Source organism: Garra rufa, chromosome 19 (genome assembly GCF_049309525.1).
Source record: "Garra rufa chromosome 19, GarRuf1.0, whole genome shotgun sequence".
In the NCBI taxonomy this organism is placed as follows: domain Eukaryota; kingdom Metazoa; phylum Chordata; class Actinopteri; order Cypriniformes; family Cyprinidae; genus Garra; species Garra rufa.
This window is the reverse complement of record NC_133379.1, coordinates 38,566,994-38,585,720: the sequence shown is the minus strand read 5'-3', so window position 1 is coordinate 38,585,720 and position 18,727 is coordinate 38,566,994. Positions and strand designations below refer to the sequence as shown.

The window sequence follows — 18,727 nt, the reverse complement described above, 5'->3', positions numbered from 1 at the left end:
TTGTAGCTCCAACATTGTAATACATTTTCTTTTATGCCAAAAATCATGTTCCATGAAGATATTTTGTAAATTTTCTACATTAAATCTATCAAAACATATTTTTTGATTAGTAATATGCATTGCTAAGAACTGTTTTCTCAATATTTTGAATTTTTTGCTTCCTCAGATTCCAGATTTTCAAATAGTTGTATCTCGACCAAATATTGTCTAATGCCATTTAGCTTTCAGATGATGTATAAATCTTAATAAAAAATAAAAAAAGATCTCTGTGACTGGTTTTGTGGTCCAGAGTAACATTTAGCAGCTTATTTAACAAATTCAGATTCATGTTTGAGTTAATTATACTTCATGACATAAAATCAAACTATTTCCAAGTAATGATACCCACAGATTTCTGTTATTCATTATAGAACTACATTTGATTTATTTCCAGGTTAAAAAAAAAAAAAAAAGGTTTTCGAATTAGTCTCAGGATTTACATGTATATTTAATTTTTTAATTGTAAAGTTTTTTTTTTAAGTATGTAATAATGGACCACACTGTGTGTGTGGCGCTGGTTGCCTTTACGTAGTTGATATCAATTGAAGAGGATCTCCCCATTCACTTAATTTTTCTTCTTTCATTTGAATAAATCCAATTTTCATATGTCCAGCCAAACGTCTTCTGATTGGTCCATCCCCTTAATCAAACTCCTCTGATTGGCCGACTGTTCCCGTGCAGATTTTTTTTTCCTTTGACAATGCGCTTGGTGAATGGCCAAGCGTCGTAGCAGCGTCCGGCGAATGTGATTGGTCGAACGCGTCGGGGCGTGTTATTCTGATTGGTCGACGACCGATGCCCGGTGTCCGGGTAAGATGGCGTCGGAAGAGCAGTGCTCGGCACCACCTCGATGGCGGTCGATATCCTTAACCCACGTAGAGTATCCGGCTGGTAAGAGCATCTTAAATCGTTGTTTTCCCCGTAAAGCCGTTCGTATCATCATACGACAGTTTATTCGCGTCGTGGCTTCTGTGGAACATCGCGCAGCTGAATGGACACGGCCAGGGCTGGGTTGCCAAATAGTGCGCTCGCGTTACACAGCGCGTTCTGCCTGCTGCCAAATAGTGCGCTTGTGTAGTGCGCATGCGCGATGGTCCTGTACGCTCCCTAGTTCACCATACCGGGAGACCCTTATTCAGTTTCTCAGAATATTCACGGTTTATTGTTAAAACATTAATCTATTTTAAACTTGAATCGATAAGCCCTTGACCAATACTAGCATTATAGGCAGGTGGTTGCGTTTAATACAAGCACGCGAGAGCCAACTGCTTCTGTAAGTTTCAGGCAAGACTCGTGGCTCTGGTGGGTTAATCCAGTTCGTTCCCGGTTGCATCACACCCTTTCTGGGTCCTGTCGTTCGTGGGGGTCTCCCTGGATTTGGAAGTATAGACACTGACCCCAAAACCCTGGAACACATGAAAGCGAGTCTAAAATATACTGCGCTAATGACAAACGCAACGGCATATGAAGAAAACCCAAGAACATCTTCCGTGTTTACACTACTGTCACATAGTTGGATGTGTTTGCATATTAAATTGGCATGCATGGTCCATTAGTTGGTAAAACATGGCAGTATAAGTATGCATGAGATAAAGCAAGCCTGTATGTGCAGTTTGGTAAATGCAAGCTTTATAATATGCATATATGAGAAGTGCTTCTCTATTGGTTGTGAAATGGCCCACTTTTAGTGCTATATGCTCAGGGGAAGGTTTTAAATACAATCCGAGACAGTTCTTCTGGAATTCTCTGCCATGCATGGACTAATCTTTAGTATAGTTACATACTGATTTCTGTGCTTTTCCAGATCATAGTTTGAATTGGCAGTTTTGCAATTCATAGGACCTCATTTTTTGGATCTTTATTTATTATGCTTTTTTCCTGCTATTTAAGGAGTTTTTCTCATTTTTATTTATAGCGTTTTATTAAAAGCACAGTATTGGCAACAAAAGAGAGAAATTTTTGTTTTTACTTTCACTACAAAAATGTAAAACTTCATTTATATAAATATATTTTTTAACAATTTGTATCATCTAGGTTTCTTATATGTCTTTGAAAGAAATCTACTTTTTGTATCTATTTGTTTATTTGATTATCAATACAGTGAACTTTTTTTTTATTCTGGATTTTATCTTGTTTTATATCTAAAAAGTTGGGAAAATCATAAAAAAAAATTTATCAATTTATTTGATCTGAAATACATTGAACATTTTATTTTATAATTTGTGATATTCTGGATTTTATCCTGATTTATATTTAAAAAGATTTAAAACCGATTTATCTGAATTTATTTAATCATAAGTATGGTGAACATTTTATTTTATGTTTTCTATTCTGGATTTTAAAATATTTTTTATTTATTTATTTTTATTCTGAATTTTATTCTGCTTTATATTTAAAAAGTTGGGAAAGTCATGAAAATCTAAATCTTTTAATCAGAAAGACAGTGAACATTTTATTATATTTTTGTATTCTGGATTTGATTCTGCTTTATATTTAAAAAGTTGGGCAAATCATTAAAAATCATTAAAATTAATCTATCTTATTTAGAAAATCTGTTTATTTGTTCAGAAATGGAGTTGACATTTTATTTAGTTTTTTATTCTGCATTGTATCCTGCGTTATTTCTAAAAAGTTGGGAAAATCATTAAGAAAAAAATCTATTAATCTGAATTTGATTAGAAATAGTAAACATTTTATTTTATATTTTTTATTCTGGATTTTATCCTGCTTCATATTTAAAAAGTTGGAAAAATAAAACGACCTATTTATCTGAATTTATTTAATCATAAATATGGTGAACATTTTATTTTAGGTTTTCTATTCTGGATTTTAAAATTTTTTTATTTATTTATTTTTATTCTGAATTTTATTCTGCTTTATATTTAAAAAGTTGGGAAAATCTAAATCTTTTAATCAGAAAGACAGTGAACATTTCATTATATTTTTGTATTCTGGATTTGATTCTGCTTCATATTTAAAAAGTTGGGAAAATAAAACAACCTATTTATCTGAATTTATTTGATCAGAAATACAGTGAACATGTTATAGTGTTTATTCTGGATTTTATCTAGCTTTATATCTAAAAAGTTGGGAAAATCATTAAAAAAAATCTGTTTATCAATTTATTTGATCAGGAATGCAGTAAACATTTTATTTTATATTTTTTGATATATTCTGTATTTTATCTTGATTTATATTCAAAAAGTAGGGGAAATCATTAAAATATTTATTTTATTTTATATATTTTTTATTCTGGATTTGATCCTGCTTTATATTTAAAAGGTTGAAAAACTCTTAAAATAATCTATTTATCAGAACTACAGTAAACATTTTTTATATTTTTTGATAAATTATCCTGCTTTGTATTTAGAAAGTTGGAAAAATCATAAAAAAATTTATCTGAATTTATTTGTCTTAGAAATACAGTGATTTTTTAAAAACATTTTTATTCTCGATTTTATGCTGCTACATATATTTAAAAAATTGGGGAAATCATAAAGTCTATTTATCTAAATTTATTTGATCAGAATTCCAATGAACATTTTATTTAATTTAATTTTGTTTTTTATTCTGCTTTATTTTTAAAAATTTAGGAAACATTTTTAGGGTAGTGACCAGCTCTGAGTTGAATGTCCCAGGTTGACATTTAAATTAGTGTCCATTTAGTATCTTGTCATCTCATAAATAAACATTTTAATTTAAGTTTGTGTAAATATGTCTTTCTTTACGCATTTTAGCTGTTTCGAATAGAGCACCAGTTTGTTTTGACAGGCTTCGTGTGACTCGAAATGGCTAAATCTTGCCTTGTTTGTTTGTCCAGGTGATCTGACGGGGCAGGTATTGGCCTGCGTGAGCCTGTTGCCCATCGCGATCCTCGTCGGATTCGTCACTCTGATCGTCTTTAAGCGAGAGCTACATACGGTGAGTCACATGATGCACACACCAGCAGGCTGTAGGCTCAAATCCCAAACCTTGCTCTCATTACGGTTTTCATCCCTCATGTGCGTTCTCTCTCACAGATCTCTTTTTTTGGGGGCTTGATCATGAACGAGGGGCTAAACTGGGTGCTCAAACACATTCTACAGGAGCCTCGGCCGTGTGGAGGTAAGAAATGTTGTTTGTTCAAATGACTTGTCCTAGTTCGAGGCTTTTTGTTTGTAGACTGCCATGTGAGTTTTTCCCGGCACAAAACAAACTGTACTTTATTGATTAATGTGTCGCCCAGACGGTCTGAGTAGGCGGTTTTCTTGGCCAGAATAGTCTGCAAAACTGGACCAGACTTTATGCCAATAGACACGATACTGACAATACAAGACAATGCTCAAAAACACAATGAGTTAATCGTGAACTAACCCTGGGGCTTCACCTGCAAGCTGTCAGTTACCAGCCCAAATCGTTAACCTTTAGTGAGGTTTGATGTAGGGCCAGATGATTTCCACAATGCGAATGCGTAAAACGCAGAATTTTAATTACACTTAAATCAAACCACGATATGGACTAGCATCTGCTTTTAAATATGAATCCTACATGTTCTATTGTTAAGTGGAATTTGCATTAATCATAATACTAATAATACTACTAGTATTACTAAAATGAAACAAACATTATTTTATTATATTTCTTCCAAGTTTTAATTTTGAATAATAAATATTAAAGATTTTATTTTTTGGCATTTTTGCCTTTATTAGGACAGGACAGATCAGACAGGACAGGAAGTGAAGTGGGAGAGAGATAAGGGACGGGATCGGGAAAGGTCCTTGAGTCTGGGTTTTAACACCGGACCCCCGGAGCGCAACGACGCTTTATGTCAGAGCACTGCCCACAAGGCTATCGATGCCGACTAAATAACAGTGTTTCCCACAGGTTTGAAGGCAATGTGTGGTGGTCAACCCGAGGGGGAGGGGGGCAGCGGGGGTTAGATGTTTGTACGGGGGGGATCCCCTAAAGGGATTTCCTAATTCCTAAAGGTTAATAATTAAAAAAACTGTTAATAATTAGTTAAACAGAACTTTATTGCATTAATTTAACACCACATACAACAGCCTACTTCCTGCACAGTCTGCAACTTTTGTTAGGGCACCTTATTTTGCGACATATTATTGATATTTAACAAATCTATTTCTTTCTCTCCCTGACCTTGTCTTTCTGCTTGAGCAGCACTAGTTGAAGCCTGAAAATATTGTAAACAATAACATAACTAATTGGTCAGACTAAGCTCTGTTTCAGACTGATACCTCCGGTTCAGGATGGTCCTCATCCTCATCACGTGCCTTTTTCAGTCGCGGAAAATACTTTTCAATACTCATCTGGATTGAAGCAGCAAACATTCAGTGTAAGAGTAAAGAAACGACATAATATATAATACGTTTATTTGATTCACAGCTGCTACATATAGTGTTTAGACCTCGACAACCCAGCTAGGCTAGCCTACATTTTACCGCAAACTTGCGACTAGTTAACTTTCTAAAGAAGGCGCAATCGCGTTTGCTAAGGTTCGGGACTTACAGTAACATCAACACACTGAAACTATTGTATTCAGAATATAAAATATTTTATAGCACTTTTTAATCTGTGATTGTGTGTTAAAAGTGTTCACGAGGTACCAACCTTTTGCCAGCCGTCTTCTCTCCACAGATGATCCAGACAGATGTGGTGTGCATGGAGGGGAGGGGCTGTGTGCGTGTGTGTGTGTGTTCAGGGTTTCCGCGGGGTCTTAAAAAGTCTTAAGTCTTAAATTCGCTGTTCTAGGTCTTAAATAATTTTACACAGGTCTTATTTTTCCGATGTCCATGTAACGCTACCTCTAATATTCATTTAAATTATCTTTTTGTTGTTTCCGTGGTGTTGTAGTTCTTTATTTCACAATTCCAAATATAATTTGCTGTATTTAAACTACAAATGAGACCAGCATGCAATAGCCAATCAGCTTTCTGTTATTGGCGCGAGTCTCTCTCGGATTGTACCGCAGAAGTAAAATGGATTTAACTTTTTAGCTATGGGGAAGTGCAAGTTTAGCGATACTTAGCTTGAAAAAACTGAATATAGGGCTTGGCTAAGGCCAGTTGCTAACAGCTAGATTTTTTTCTCCCCCTGTGGAAGTTACTGCGTCTTCAGAATCGCAGTAGCAGAATACAGGTCAAACGACCTTTTTCTGTATATAATGTTATCAATAATAATAAGGAATATAGGTCGAGCTAGCTGACCGCCAGCCTTCGAAATACTTTTAAAATGTTTTTTTTTACTTGCCCGACCGAACAAACCGCCTGATTAAAACTGAAGTGACAAAAACAACTAGCGAAGCATCGAAAGGCAAGAAAGATGTAACGTTATATTTTAATACATTCAACGTAAAGAGAAATTGATAATGGATAGTGTATTTCTGGTCTATTTGTGACATACTTTAAAACAAATGAATGTAACAGCACTCTAAAGAAACACACTGAGGTAAAAATTTAAAATGTATAGTTTATTTATAACATGATATAGTTCAGTAATATACCAAGTGAGCTTTTTGCTGAAAATTCTCACAATTACAAATGTTACATTAATTTTAGCTCAATAAAAAAGTAGTTAGTCAAGTAGTTACTTACATATTAGACAATATGCAACATTAGCAGAAGCATTCTCCTAGCAACGTTTTGCTATAATTCAGCGTTTTGATCGAATCAGTTGAAATAACTCGCTCATGAAGTGACTTACCGCCACCTGCTGGTAGTTTAGTGTGTTTAAAAGTATGCCTCCACACCCAACATTTCTAATGTATATATTTATAAATCAATAAATGTATTTAAAACATTAATCTCACTTTTAATTTTGCAGTGTAAATTATGTAATCTCACTGCTAACAGCCATTTAGAATTTATTGATAAATTCATAAAATAAATTTCAAAGGTAATGCATACATTTCAAAAGTAAAAAAAAAAAAGGCCTTTATAAAGGTAAATCAAATATGCAGATTTAAGATGTAAAAGCTAATAGAGCACTGATGAAAATATTGCTTCAGAATTTTTTTTTTACATCAGATATTTCTAGTGGTATTTTTATGGGGATAGTTTGTGTGGAATAGTATCTGCTGATATGAAAAGTTCACTGTATATCGTAGTAATAAATTTAATTTATGACAGCCATGAAATTGTTTACTTTTTACATTAAACACATTAAATATTACATGTATGCATGTAATATAATATCTATTTCCATTACAGGTTCGGTCTTAAATTTCATATAAGGTGGTATTAAAAAGGTCTTAAAAAGTCTTAAATTTCACTTGTTCATATCTGCAGAAACCCTGGTGTTTGAGGGAGAGACGTGTGAGTGACAGAGAGATGAAGAGAGAGTATGGAAAGGAAATGCAGTTGAACAAATTCGCTGCGTGTTTTAAATAGCATACAAAGGAATAACGAAACGCAATATGTGACGGTCGTTATTGATCGCCACAGATTCGTCTATGTGTGGGAAACACTGAATAATAAAATATTAAACAAATAATTCCATTTGTTTGCAAAAAAATAAAGTTTGCAAAGTTTTCAATAATAAAAAAAATGCTATCATTTGATAACTTGATGCACAACACAGAATTTCTGATTAGGGGAAAAAAAACATCTCATAAGGCTATTTTAAGAATAAATTTGAATAAATGTATTTGAGTAAATGTATGCATTCAAATTATTAGACTTGCTAAAACACAGAATTTGATAACAATAAAACATATGGTGAGAAAAAATAAAACATTTCATAGGGCCCATTTTTTTTAAAACTCATAATAAATTTGTGAAATTGTATACGATTCCTTATTTTAATTAATTTGACACTCACGCTTTAAAAGTGTAATTTAATCATTAAAAAGGAGTCAAGAAATTTAAAATGGAAAAAAAATGGAATCCAGAAAAATTTAAACTGAAAAAACAGAATTTGGGAAAAAAGAAAACCGATTTCATAGGGTCCTAAATATGTAAATTTTATCTCCTAATAAATTGATGTGAAATTGTATATGTTTCATGATTTTAATTAATTAGACGTGCTTTAAAATAGTTATTTAATCATTAAAAAGGAGTCAAGAAAATTAAAACGGGAAAAAAATGGAATACAGAAAAACCTTGCTAATATTGTGAATTAAATTTTATTTTTACATTTACTGTTTTTACTTGAATTGTATTTACATTTTTAGTCATTCTGTTGTGTTTTTGTAATTTTTAGAGTCGATAAGGTTTTTATTACATTTTATTTAGTAGTTTTAGTTTTGGATATGTTTTAGTGCTGCACATAAATACAATTTTTTTTATTAAATTAAAGTGCTGCTTGGCGATTACATGTGGCGTAAATGGTGCAAATGTGAAATTTGAAAGTAGAAATGGTAGAAACTGAAATTGTATTTTCTTTTTTTGTAAATTTAGCTCGCATATTTACAACATCACCAAAATGTTTTTTTTACAACTTAGTGGAGTAGTTTTATTTAATTGAAAATTAGTTGAGTAACGAAAATAATTTAATGGTTTTGGTTTTAGTTAATGATAATAATGCTGGATGTTATTGAGTTCCTTATATATATTCAGATTTTTGTCTCTAAAAACAAGAAAAGATTTTGTCGATAACATTGTGCACATCTCTAATATTATGTAAATTTACTGTTTCATTAACAGGAGGTCACAGCTCAGTCACGACAGAGTATGGAATGCCTTCCAGTCACTCTCAGTTCATCTGGTTTTTTGTTGTATACTTTTTTCTTTTTCTTTATTTAAGGTAAGACTTTCTCGTTTTTATTGATAACATTTTACTACAGTTAAAAAGGACAGAATTGACAAGAAAATAAGAGGTTCTTACTCGAGAACATTTACTTGGAAAAACTACTAGAAAAACGCAACTTTATTTATATATACTACCAGTCAAAAGTTTCTGAACAGTAAGATTTTTAATGTTTTTTTTTCTGCTCATCAAGCCTGCATTTATTTGATAAAGCACGGCAAATTTTGAAATGTTTTTACTATTTAAAATAACTGTTATCTATTTAAATATATTTAAAAATGTAATTTGTTTCTGTGATTTCAAGGCTGAATTTTAGCTTCATTACTCCAGTCACATGATCCTTCAGAAATCATTCTAATATTCAGATTTTCTGCTCAAAAAACATTATTATTATGTTGAAAACAGAGTATTTTTTTTTTCAGGTTTCTTTGATGAATAGAAAGTTCAGAAGAACAGCATTTATCTGAAATAGAAATATTTTATAACATTTTTAAATGACTTAATCTTTACTTTTGGTTAATTTAAAACAGCCTTGCTAAATAAAAGCTTTTAAATGGTATAATGTTAAAAGAATCATCAAAGAATCCTGAAAAAAATTACTCAACCGTTTTAAATATTGATAATAATAATGTTTCTTGAACAGCAAATCAGCATATTAGAATAATTTCTAAAGGATCATGTGACACTAAAGACTGAAATAATGATGCTGAAAATTTTGAAATAAATTACATTTTAAAATATATTCAAATAGAAAATGGTTGCTTTAAATAGTAAAAATATTTTTTTTAAATTATGTTTTTGCTGTACTTTGGATCAAATAAATGCAGGCTTCGTGAGCAGAAGAGACTTCTTTAAAAAAAACTTTTTAAATCTCACTGTTCAACAGCCTTTGACTGGTAGAGTAAATACATACACTACCATTCAAAAGTTTGGAAAAATCACCAGGAAAGAAGTCTCTTTTGCTTCCCAGGCTGCATTTATTTGATTAAAAATAAAGTAAAAACAGCAAAAAATTGCGAAATATTATTACAATTCAAAATATCTCTTTTCTGTATGAATATATTGTAAAATGTAATTTTGTTTTTTATTATTTGTGATCAAAGCTGAATTTTCAGCATTATTACTGCAGTCGTCAGTGTCACAGGATCCTTCAGAAATCATGCTTCTCAAGAAACAACATATTTTTGTGGAAAATCTTTGTGTAAATAAAGAAGTTCAAAAGAACAGCTTTTAGTTAGATATTTTATTTAAAATTATTGTTTTTTGTATTTTTCTCCAGAATGCATCAGACGAACAATGCCAGGTGTGTTGAACTGTTATGGCGGCATATACTGTCCATCATTCTACTGGCCGTGGCTGTGTCCGTTTCATACAGCAGGTAACAAGTGTTTTTCTTTTTTTTAAGCAAGTGCCGTAGTTAAGTCTTCTTGTATTATTGATGCATTGCTCATGTTTGTCCTCATAGAGTCTACCTCCTGTACCACACCTGGAGTCAGGTGATTTATGGGGGCGTGGCCGGGATGGTGATGGGAGTGGTTTGGTTTTTTATCACCCAAGAGGTGCTAACGCCACTCTTTCCCAAGATAGCTGCCTGGTAATGATGCAAGCACATGCACAGATGTTCACATTCAAAGTCACTTACACACACACACACACACACACACAGAGCTCTGGTTTAATGATTTGTGTTTCTCTTTCTCTTCTCAGGCCAATCTCAGAGTTTTTTCTGGTGAGAGATACAAGTCTCATTCCCAACATCCTGTGGTTTGAATACACAGTAACCAGATCAGAAGCCAGGTAAACTCACCTACAACATCCGCTGCTAAATATTAGGCTGAGAGTGTTTAACATGAGTCTACAAAGTCTTATTCATTGCATTCAAGGCACATACTTTATCAGTTGCCTTCTCTGGCAAACAAACCCATGACCTTAGAGCTACAGGACAGCAGATATTTCTGCCACTTTCCAAAAATGGTACAAAAAATAAAACTATTGACAGAAGGTATGTGTAACCCACACAAAATGTTGTTCTAGCAAAAGGTGAAACTAAATGTTATATGAGCTTCTTTTATTTATTTATATATATATTTTTTTTTTTTGTCAGTTATTTCGTTTTTTTTGTTTTTTTTTTGCAATTCTTGGGACTAATTTGGGATATCTCTAAAAATTATTAGAAAATTATCTAAAAATTAATTTTATTATTTTCTAGTTATAAATAAGTTGTAAACAATAAATCGTAACTATACAAAATATATAATGATATAATGAAAATAACATTTATAAAATATTACAATAAAAAATATACATTTGTTTTCTAGTTAAAATATAATTGAAAAAATATTAAATTAAAATAAATCAATTTAAAAAACTTATTTGAAAATGATCAAAATTGTCATCGTTTTCTAGCTATAAACAAAAGTTCTAAACAAAAAATTATGTAATTATTTATAAAATATTACAATAAAAAATTATACATTTGTTTTCTAGTAATAATTCTTGGGACTAATTTAAGATATGTTTAAAAACTATTTGAAAATTATCAAATTTATTTCATGGTTTTCTAGTTATATAAAGTTATAAACAATTTTTTTACTGTAAAATATCTATAATTAATTAAATGAAATGTTTATAAAATATTACAATAAAATATATGGACATGTTTTAAAACCAAAAGCTATTAAGAAACCTAGTTATAAGGACAAGAAATGTATTTAAGTATTTAATAAAATATTAAAATAAAATATTTACTATTAAAAAAACTATTTTAAATAATTATGCTATATATAATATGATCTAAATGATAATCTAAACCTAATTAACTTCCATAAATTAAATAAATATTTGATAACTTTTTGCAATAACTTTACTAGACTAGACTTGACTGATTGAGTTTGATAAATGCAGTTAGCAAGACAATGTGTGTTAAAAAATATTTGTGTTCCATATTTTAGTGTAAAAATCTTGCGGTGACAGGTTTGCATGAACCATGTATGATTATGCTTTAATATTTTAATACATTAATTATCTTATTTTACTGAAAAGTGTCTTGTAAATCTTTGACTCACGCTTTTCTTTTGTCATCTTCTCATACAGAAACAGACAACGAAAGCTGGGAACGAAGCTTCAGTGATTTTGTTTAAAACCCAGTGCAAACTGACAGAAAGGACCACACACACACACACACACACACACACACAAACACACAAACACAAAACACACTGGAGTTTCATAGTCTGGACTGTTCTGGTTGAAGTGAACACGCAGAACAGTGTACTTGTGGACCAAAGGAGCGAGTTTGTATCGCAGACGTGAGCGTTATCACACGACCCAACCGTTCGCACGACAACATGGCCTTCTCCTCCCCCGTCCTTAGGCTGCCCCTGCGTTCCTAATGCATGCGGACCGTGCAAGAGGCAAAAAACTATTTAATGACAAATGTAATATATATTTTATTCATTACCGTTCCTAGGGAAGATCTGAACAGCGGCGTGAAGGGAGGGAAGAGAATGAAAGAGATTTACGACGCAACAAACCTATCAGCATGGCATTACTTTTATTTAAACGACGTGTATAAGGACCAGGGACAGGAATGCTGGGTAATAAACACAGGAGACGAGGAGGAGGAGGAGGAGAGGAATGCGGAAACAAATGCAAACATGGATGAGGGTGGGGGGACGAAAATAGCTTTTGCTCGTTTGTATATCTTAAAAGACATAAATTCTCATCACTAAATATGTCCAGGTCCACATTTCACCCCAAAATAATAAAATCAACTCAAGCCTAATTTTAAGGGCGTTTTTTGTTTGCATTTCTGACATTTAATGTTGTGTCCAGACATTTTACCTTTTTTTTTTTTTTAATTCTCAGTCTTTTTTTGTCATGAAAATAAAAGTTTTTCTTTTGACAAAATACATATTTATTTTTCAATTTTGAGGTGAAACATATGGAAGCTGTTTCTGCCATGGAATTAAAAAATCTCACAATTCTGACTTTTTTTTTTTTTTCCTAAGAATTGCAAGTTTATATCACAGTTTTGCCCTTTTTTGCACAAATGATTGAATTCTTTCTGAATTGAGTTTATATCTCACAAATCTTTTTTTTTTCTTTTCATTTTTGTTTCTATATTGTAATATCGACACTTGAAATCTTGAAATTCTGACTTTTCAAGTGTATATCTCACAATTTTGTCCCCCTTTTTTGTTTTATTTTTGCAGATGTTTAAAATCTGACTATATGTCTTGCGATTCTGAGTTGATATCTCACAATTCTGCTTATCATTTTGCATTTTTTGTTTATATATTGAAATTTCAACACTTGAAATCTTGGAATAAACTCAGAGTTGTGAGCGATAAGCTTGCAACTCTCAGAAAAGAGTCAGACTTCCAAGATTTCAAGTGTCAAAATTGCAATATATAAACAATTATTTGTTTTTTATATTGCAATTTTGACACTTGAAATCTTGGAATTAAATTGTATGTTTCACAATTTAGCTCTTTTTTTACCATGTAACCCATTCTGAGTTTATATCTTGCAATTTTGAGTTTATATCTCACAATTCTGCCTTTTGTTTGCATTTATTTCTTTATATATTGCAATTTTGACACTTCAAATGACTTTTTGTTTATTAGTTTATCTACTTTGCCCCCCCCCCCCCTTTAAGTTTATAGTTTATATCTCACAGTTCTGCTTTTTTGCATTTTTGTTTATACTTGAAATAAACTCGAGTTGTTAGATTTAAGCTTGCAATTCTTAGAAAAACAATCAAAATTCCAATATTTCAGGCATCAAAATTGCAATATCTAAGCCAAAAATGTAAAAAAAAGGCAGAATTGTGAGATATGAACTTAGCATTTAATCATTTGTAAAAAAAAAAAAAAAAAAAAAATCTGAATTTCTAATTTGACTCTTGAAATCTTGGAATTCTGATTTTTTTTTTTTTTTTTCCTAAGAATTGCCAGTTTATATCGTACAATTCTGAGTTGATATCAAACAACTCTCACTCTTTTCATGAATCTTTGCCTTTTTCTCGCAACTCTCTCGAAAAAGGATAAAAGAATTGCAATAAAAAAGTTGGAAATACCGTATTATTTTTTGTAATTCTGTGGCAGAAAAGGGCTTCTGTAGAAACCTGGCCCTGACATGTTCTTGACAGGTTATTCCTGTTAAAAAGTGTAATGCAAACTAAAATAATTTGCACTTTGTGAATTTCGACTTTTAAACAAATCATATTAACACTAGTTTTTTTTATCGTTATAATTTGTTTCTGCTCTTTGCTGGTCATTTTATTTTAAAGTTTGTCCACCGACAGACGGTTTTCCCCTAAACAGAATTTTTGCATTTAAATGTCTTGAGCATAAAGGCATTGCAGAACATGGTGTTGTTACAACTAGTTCCAGATTAGTTTGTCTCAAGTGGTGCTGGGAACAAAATTAGGTCATGGGAACAAATTTAGTGCCTGTTTTTAGTCAGAATGATGTAGTGCTTTTGTTTCAACCCCATTTGCATTATGTTGTGTTAGAATTGTGATCTAATATCAACTTTTTTCAGATTTATTGGGCTGATGTGCAGATGACATGCAGAAATAATAATTGAAACATTCCTTTTGGATGCAGTTCTGACAGTAAAAATAACGCTCAGCTTTTTATATTAACATTTCTTGTATTTTTCTTCTGTTTCTGACCCATTTGTCCCTGATGTGGGCAGGACTGATTTTTTTACACTTGTCATCTCTGCTCTGATTTTCCCATAATACCACTTTTGAGTATTTAAGGACGCCTTTGCAACTGCTACAACATGATTTATGTGACAAATGCAAATATGAAAAGGACAAAAAATAGTCAGAACCCAAACCTCAGGTGAACTTAAGCATGTACCGAGGCCTCTGTTCTTTTAGGATGCTGTAGAAACTGTCTGTGACGGGGTGTTTATATAAAGGGAAGGGAGGTTATTGCATAACTTGATGATGATCCTCTCTTTTATCATGTGTAATTCATATCAGGCTGAATTAAAAAAACAAAATATGTTTATGTATGAACTGTGGCAGTCATTTGTGTCGGTCTGAGCAAATGTGGGTGATGATTTCTTGTGTTGTGGCAACATTTATTTAAAAATGTGTGTTCTCAATTAGTTTCACCATTTATTGAACAAATACACTACCAGTCAAAAGTTTTTGAACAGTAAGATTTGAATGTTTTTAAAGAAGTTTGCAAGTATTTGTTCCAAAGTACAGCAAAAAACAGTAATATTTTAAAATGGCTGTTTTCTATTTGAATATGTTTTAAAATGTAATTTATTCCTGATTTCAAAGCTGAATTGCATAATTACTCCAGTCTACAGTGTCACGTGATTCTTCAGAAATCATTCTAATATGCTGATTTGCTGCTGAAATATATATACCGTGCCTTGCAAAAGTATTCACACCCCATTTAATTTTTTTTTTATTCACGTTTTGTTGCAGCATTATTAAACTGCTTTAAATTAGTTTTTCCCCACATCAATTTACACTCCATACACCATTATAATGACAAAGCAAAAACCAGATTTGCACAGTTTACAAATTTTTTAAAAATCAAACACTGAAATAAGTACATTGCATAAGTATTCATACCCTTAACTCAGTACATAGTTGAAGCATCTTTACAGCCTCAAGTCTTTTTGGGTATGATGTGACATCTACATTTGGCAATTATCTGCCATTCTTTGCCTCACCTTGTCAGCTTGGATGGGGGCTGGCAGATATTTTCCATTATGGATAATGCTTCTGAGAACCTTCAATGCAGCAGATTTTTTTCTGAACTCTTCTCTAGATCATTGCCTTAACGCAAGTCTGTCACTGAGCTCTACAGGCAGTTATCTTGACCTCAGGACTTGGTTTTTGCTCTGATATGCATTTTCAGCTGTTAGACCTTTTCTGAGAGGTGTGTGCCTTTCTAAAACATACTCATTCAAACTCTACTCAAAGTGTAGTAACATCTACAAGCAATATGTATGCTCCTGAGCTAAATTTCGAGTGTCCCCGAAAAGGGTATGAATGCTTATGCAACGGGATCTTTTCATCATTTTTTATTTTTAATAAATTTGCACAAATGTTAACCTATTTTTGCTTTGACATTATGGAGTAGGGAGTGTAGATTGATGTGGGAATAAAAGTAATTTAAAGTAGTTTAACATAACTGTGGTTTATCACACCTGAGTTCAGTTTCTCTAGCCACACCCAGGCCTGATTACTGCCACACCTGTTCTCAATCAAGAAATCACTTTAATAGGACCTGCCTTACAAAGTGAAGTAGACCAAAAGATCCTCAAAAGCGACACATCATGTTGAGATCCAGAAAACATCTTGATGATCCCCAAGACTTTTGGGAAAATACTCTGTGGACTGACGAGACACAAGTTGAACCTTTTGTAAAAGTAACACAGCATTTCAGAAAAAGAACATCATACCAACAGTAAAACACGGTGGGGGTAGTGTGATGGTCTGGGGCTGTTTTGCTGCTTCTGGATCTGGAAGACTTGCTGTGATAAATGCAACCATGAATGTCCGGCCATCTCTTCGTGATCTCAAGCTGAAGCGAACCTGGGTTCTGCAGCAGGACAATGATCCAAAACACCAGCAAATCCACCTCTGAATGGCTGAAGAAAAACAAAATGAAGACTTTGGAGTGGCCTAGTCAAAGTCCTGACCTAAATCCTATTGAGATGCTGTGGCATGACCTTAAAAAAGGCGGTTCATGCTCGAAAACCCTCCAATGTGGCTGAATTACAACAATTCTGCCAAGATGAGTGGGCCAAAATTCCTGCGCAGCGCTGTAACAAACTCATTGCAAGTTATCGCAAACACTTGATTGCAATTGTTGCTGCTAAGGGTGGCCCAACCAGTTATTAAGTTTAGGGGGCAAACACTTTTTCACACAGGGCCATGTGGGTTTGGATTTTGTTTTCCCTTCATAATAAAGAAAAAACAGTAGTGATTAGTCTACACTATGTGTCAAAAGATGATTAATGGCTTTGACCTTTTGACCTTTCCCCCTTTTTTTGACCGTCGGGTGTCATCAGGGTAGAGAAAATATGTGCGTGACCGTCTGGCCAACAGGTGAGGAATGAAGCTCTGAAGAATGTTTCAGAGATTTTACGGTCTGGTCCCGCATCCGTTGTGGGGTGGCCATCAGGTTGCGTTCATAGATAAATAGGGGTGCTTCAAAAAGATGAACAACAACAACATAAATAAACAATTTTAAAATTAGTACCAGCACAAATAATAGTAAACATATAACAATTAAATATATATTTTTAAATAATATAATATAATAATAATAATAATAATAAAAGACTTTAAATGATATTCCATTGAAAAGTAAATAATTAAAAAAATCCTTACCTTTTTCAGTCTAGGGCAAAATAACAAAATAACAAAAAGAGTCTCCGTCTGTGTGTGTGAGGCCCATTTTCTCGGACCCCTCTTGCTCTCATACTCTCTCCGCAGCCTGCGTTTGTGCTGTATGAGCTGCGTTACACAACACAATCATTTGAACAGGTTTTTCAGTGCCTATCACACTATATGTAAAAGTACCATACATGTAATTTGATGGATGTATATAAAAAGTTTTTTTAATTGATATAAAAAATAGTTAAATGAAATAATAAGAGTAAAATCTGTTTAAAAAGTCTCTATTAACACAACAGTCAGGAGTGTGTCTCTATTTGAGCAGGCGTCTCACAGCCCCAGAGCTGCTCCTGTCATTTTCGCAGGGGGTATGAATTAGTTCTAACCTCATTCTTACAGTATACATCTGTTTTAAGAAATCCGTGGATTGTCATGCTATGTGAACATTTGGCGCTTTCCCAGTGAATTGATAGGTGATTCATCAAAAATATGATCTCTTCACTAATCCTCCGTCTCTCTCTGTCTTTACAGCGCTCTCGCTCTCATGACCTCTTCACCTGTGTGAGAGCACATGTTCGCATGGTTGACCCCGAGAAATATCAGAATAAAGAAAACACAATCAATAAAGAAATGGTTTTTCCCTCTACATTTTCCTCTTTTTCCAAGAATGATCGTTGTTGTTGTAAGGTTTGCAAAAAAAAAAAAACTGTAAAAATGTTTAAAAACTAACTGAGCCTGTGCGCGCCTCTCTGTGTTAAGAGAGTGAGAGACTTAGCTTTTAAACGTTTTTAAAGTTTTTTTTTTGAGGAGTTGAAGAGGTGAAGAGGTCATGAGAGCGAGAGCGCTGTAAAGACAGAGAGAGAGACGGAGGATTAGTGAAGAGATCATATTTTTGATGAATCACCTATCAATTCACTGGGAAAGCGCCAAATGTTCACATAGCATGACAATCCACAGATTTCTCAAAACAGATGGATACTGTAAGAACGAGGTTAGAACTAATTCGTACCCCCTGCGAAAATGACAGGAGCGGCTCTGGGGCTGTGAGACGCCTGCTCAAATACGCACTCCTGACTGTTGTGTTAACGGAGACTTTTTAAACAGATTTTACTCTTATTATTTAATTTAACTATTTTTTATATCAGTTATTATTATAATATTGCTGAAAAAGCATTTTATATGTGACCCTGGACTACAAAACCAGTCATAAGGTTTAATTAAAAAAAAAATTCTATTGATGTATGGTTTGTTAGGATAGGACAATATTTGGTCGAGATACATCTATTTGAAAATCTGGAATCTGAGGTTGCAAAATAATCAAAATACTGAGAAAATCACCTTTAAAGTTGTCCAAATTAAGTTCTTAACAATGCATATAACTAATCAAAAATTACATTTTGATAGGTTTACAGTAGGAATTTTACAAAGAATCTTCATGGAACATGATCTTTACATAATTTCCTAATGATTTTTGGCATAAAAGAAAAATCAATTATTTGACCCATACAAATTTTTTGGCTATTGCTACAAATATACCCCAGCGACTTAAGACTGGTTTTGTGG

At 32.8% G+C, this 18,727-nt stretch overlaps 1 protein-coding gene across 1 annotated transcript; it reads left to right on the top strand.

The window, feature by feature from the left end:
* The first annotated feature begins 575 nt into the window (after nt 1-575).
* dolpp1 (dolichyldiphosphatase 1) lies at nt 576-14,811 on the top strand. The gene is made up of 8 exons (XM_073824550.1): nt 576-930; nt 3,860-3,960; nt 4,059-4,143; nt 8,679-8,778; nt 10,061-10,159; nt 10,247-10,375; nt 10,489-10,578; nt 11,875-14,811. Exons 1-8 carry the CDS (start codon nt 855-857, stop codon nt 11,909-11,911), a joined length of 717 nt encoding a protein of 238 aa, XP_073680651.1. The 5' UTR covers nt 576-854; the 3' UTR covers nt 11,912-14,811.
* The last annotated feature ends 3,916 nt before the right edge of the window (nt 14,812-18,727 follow it).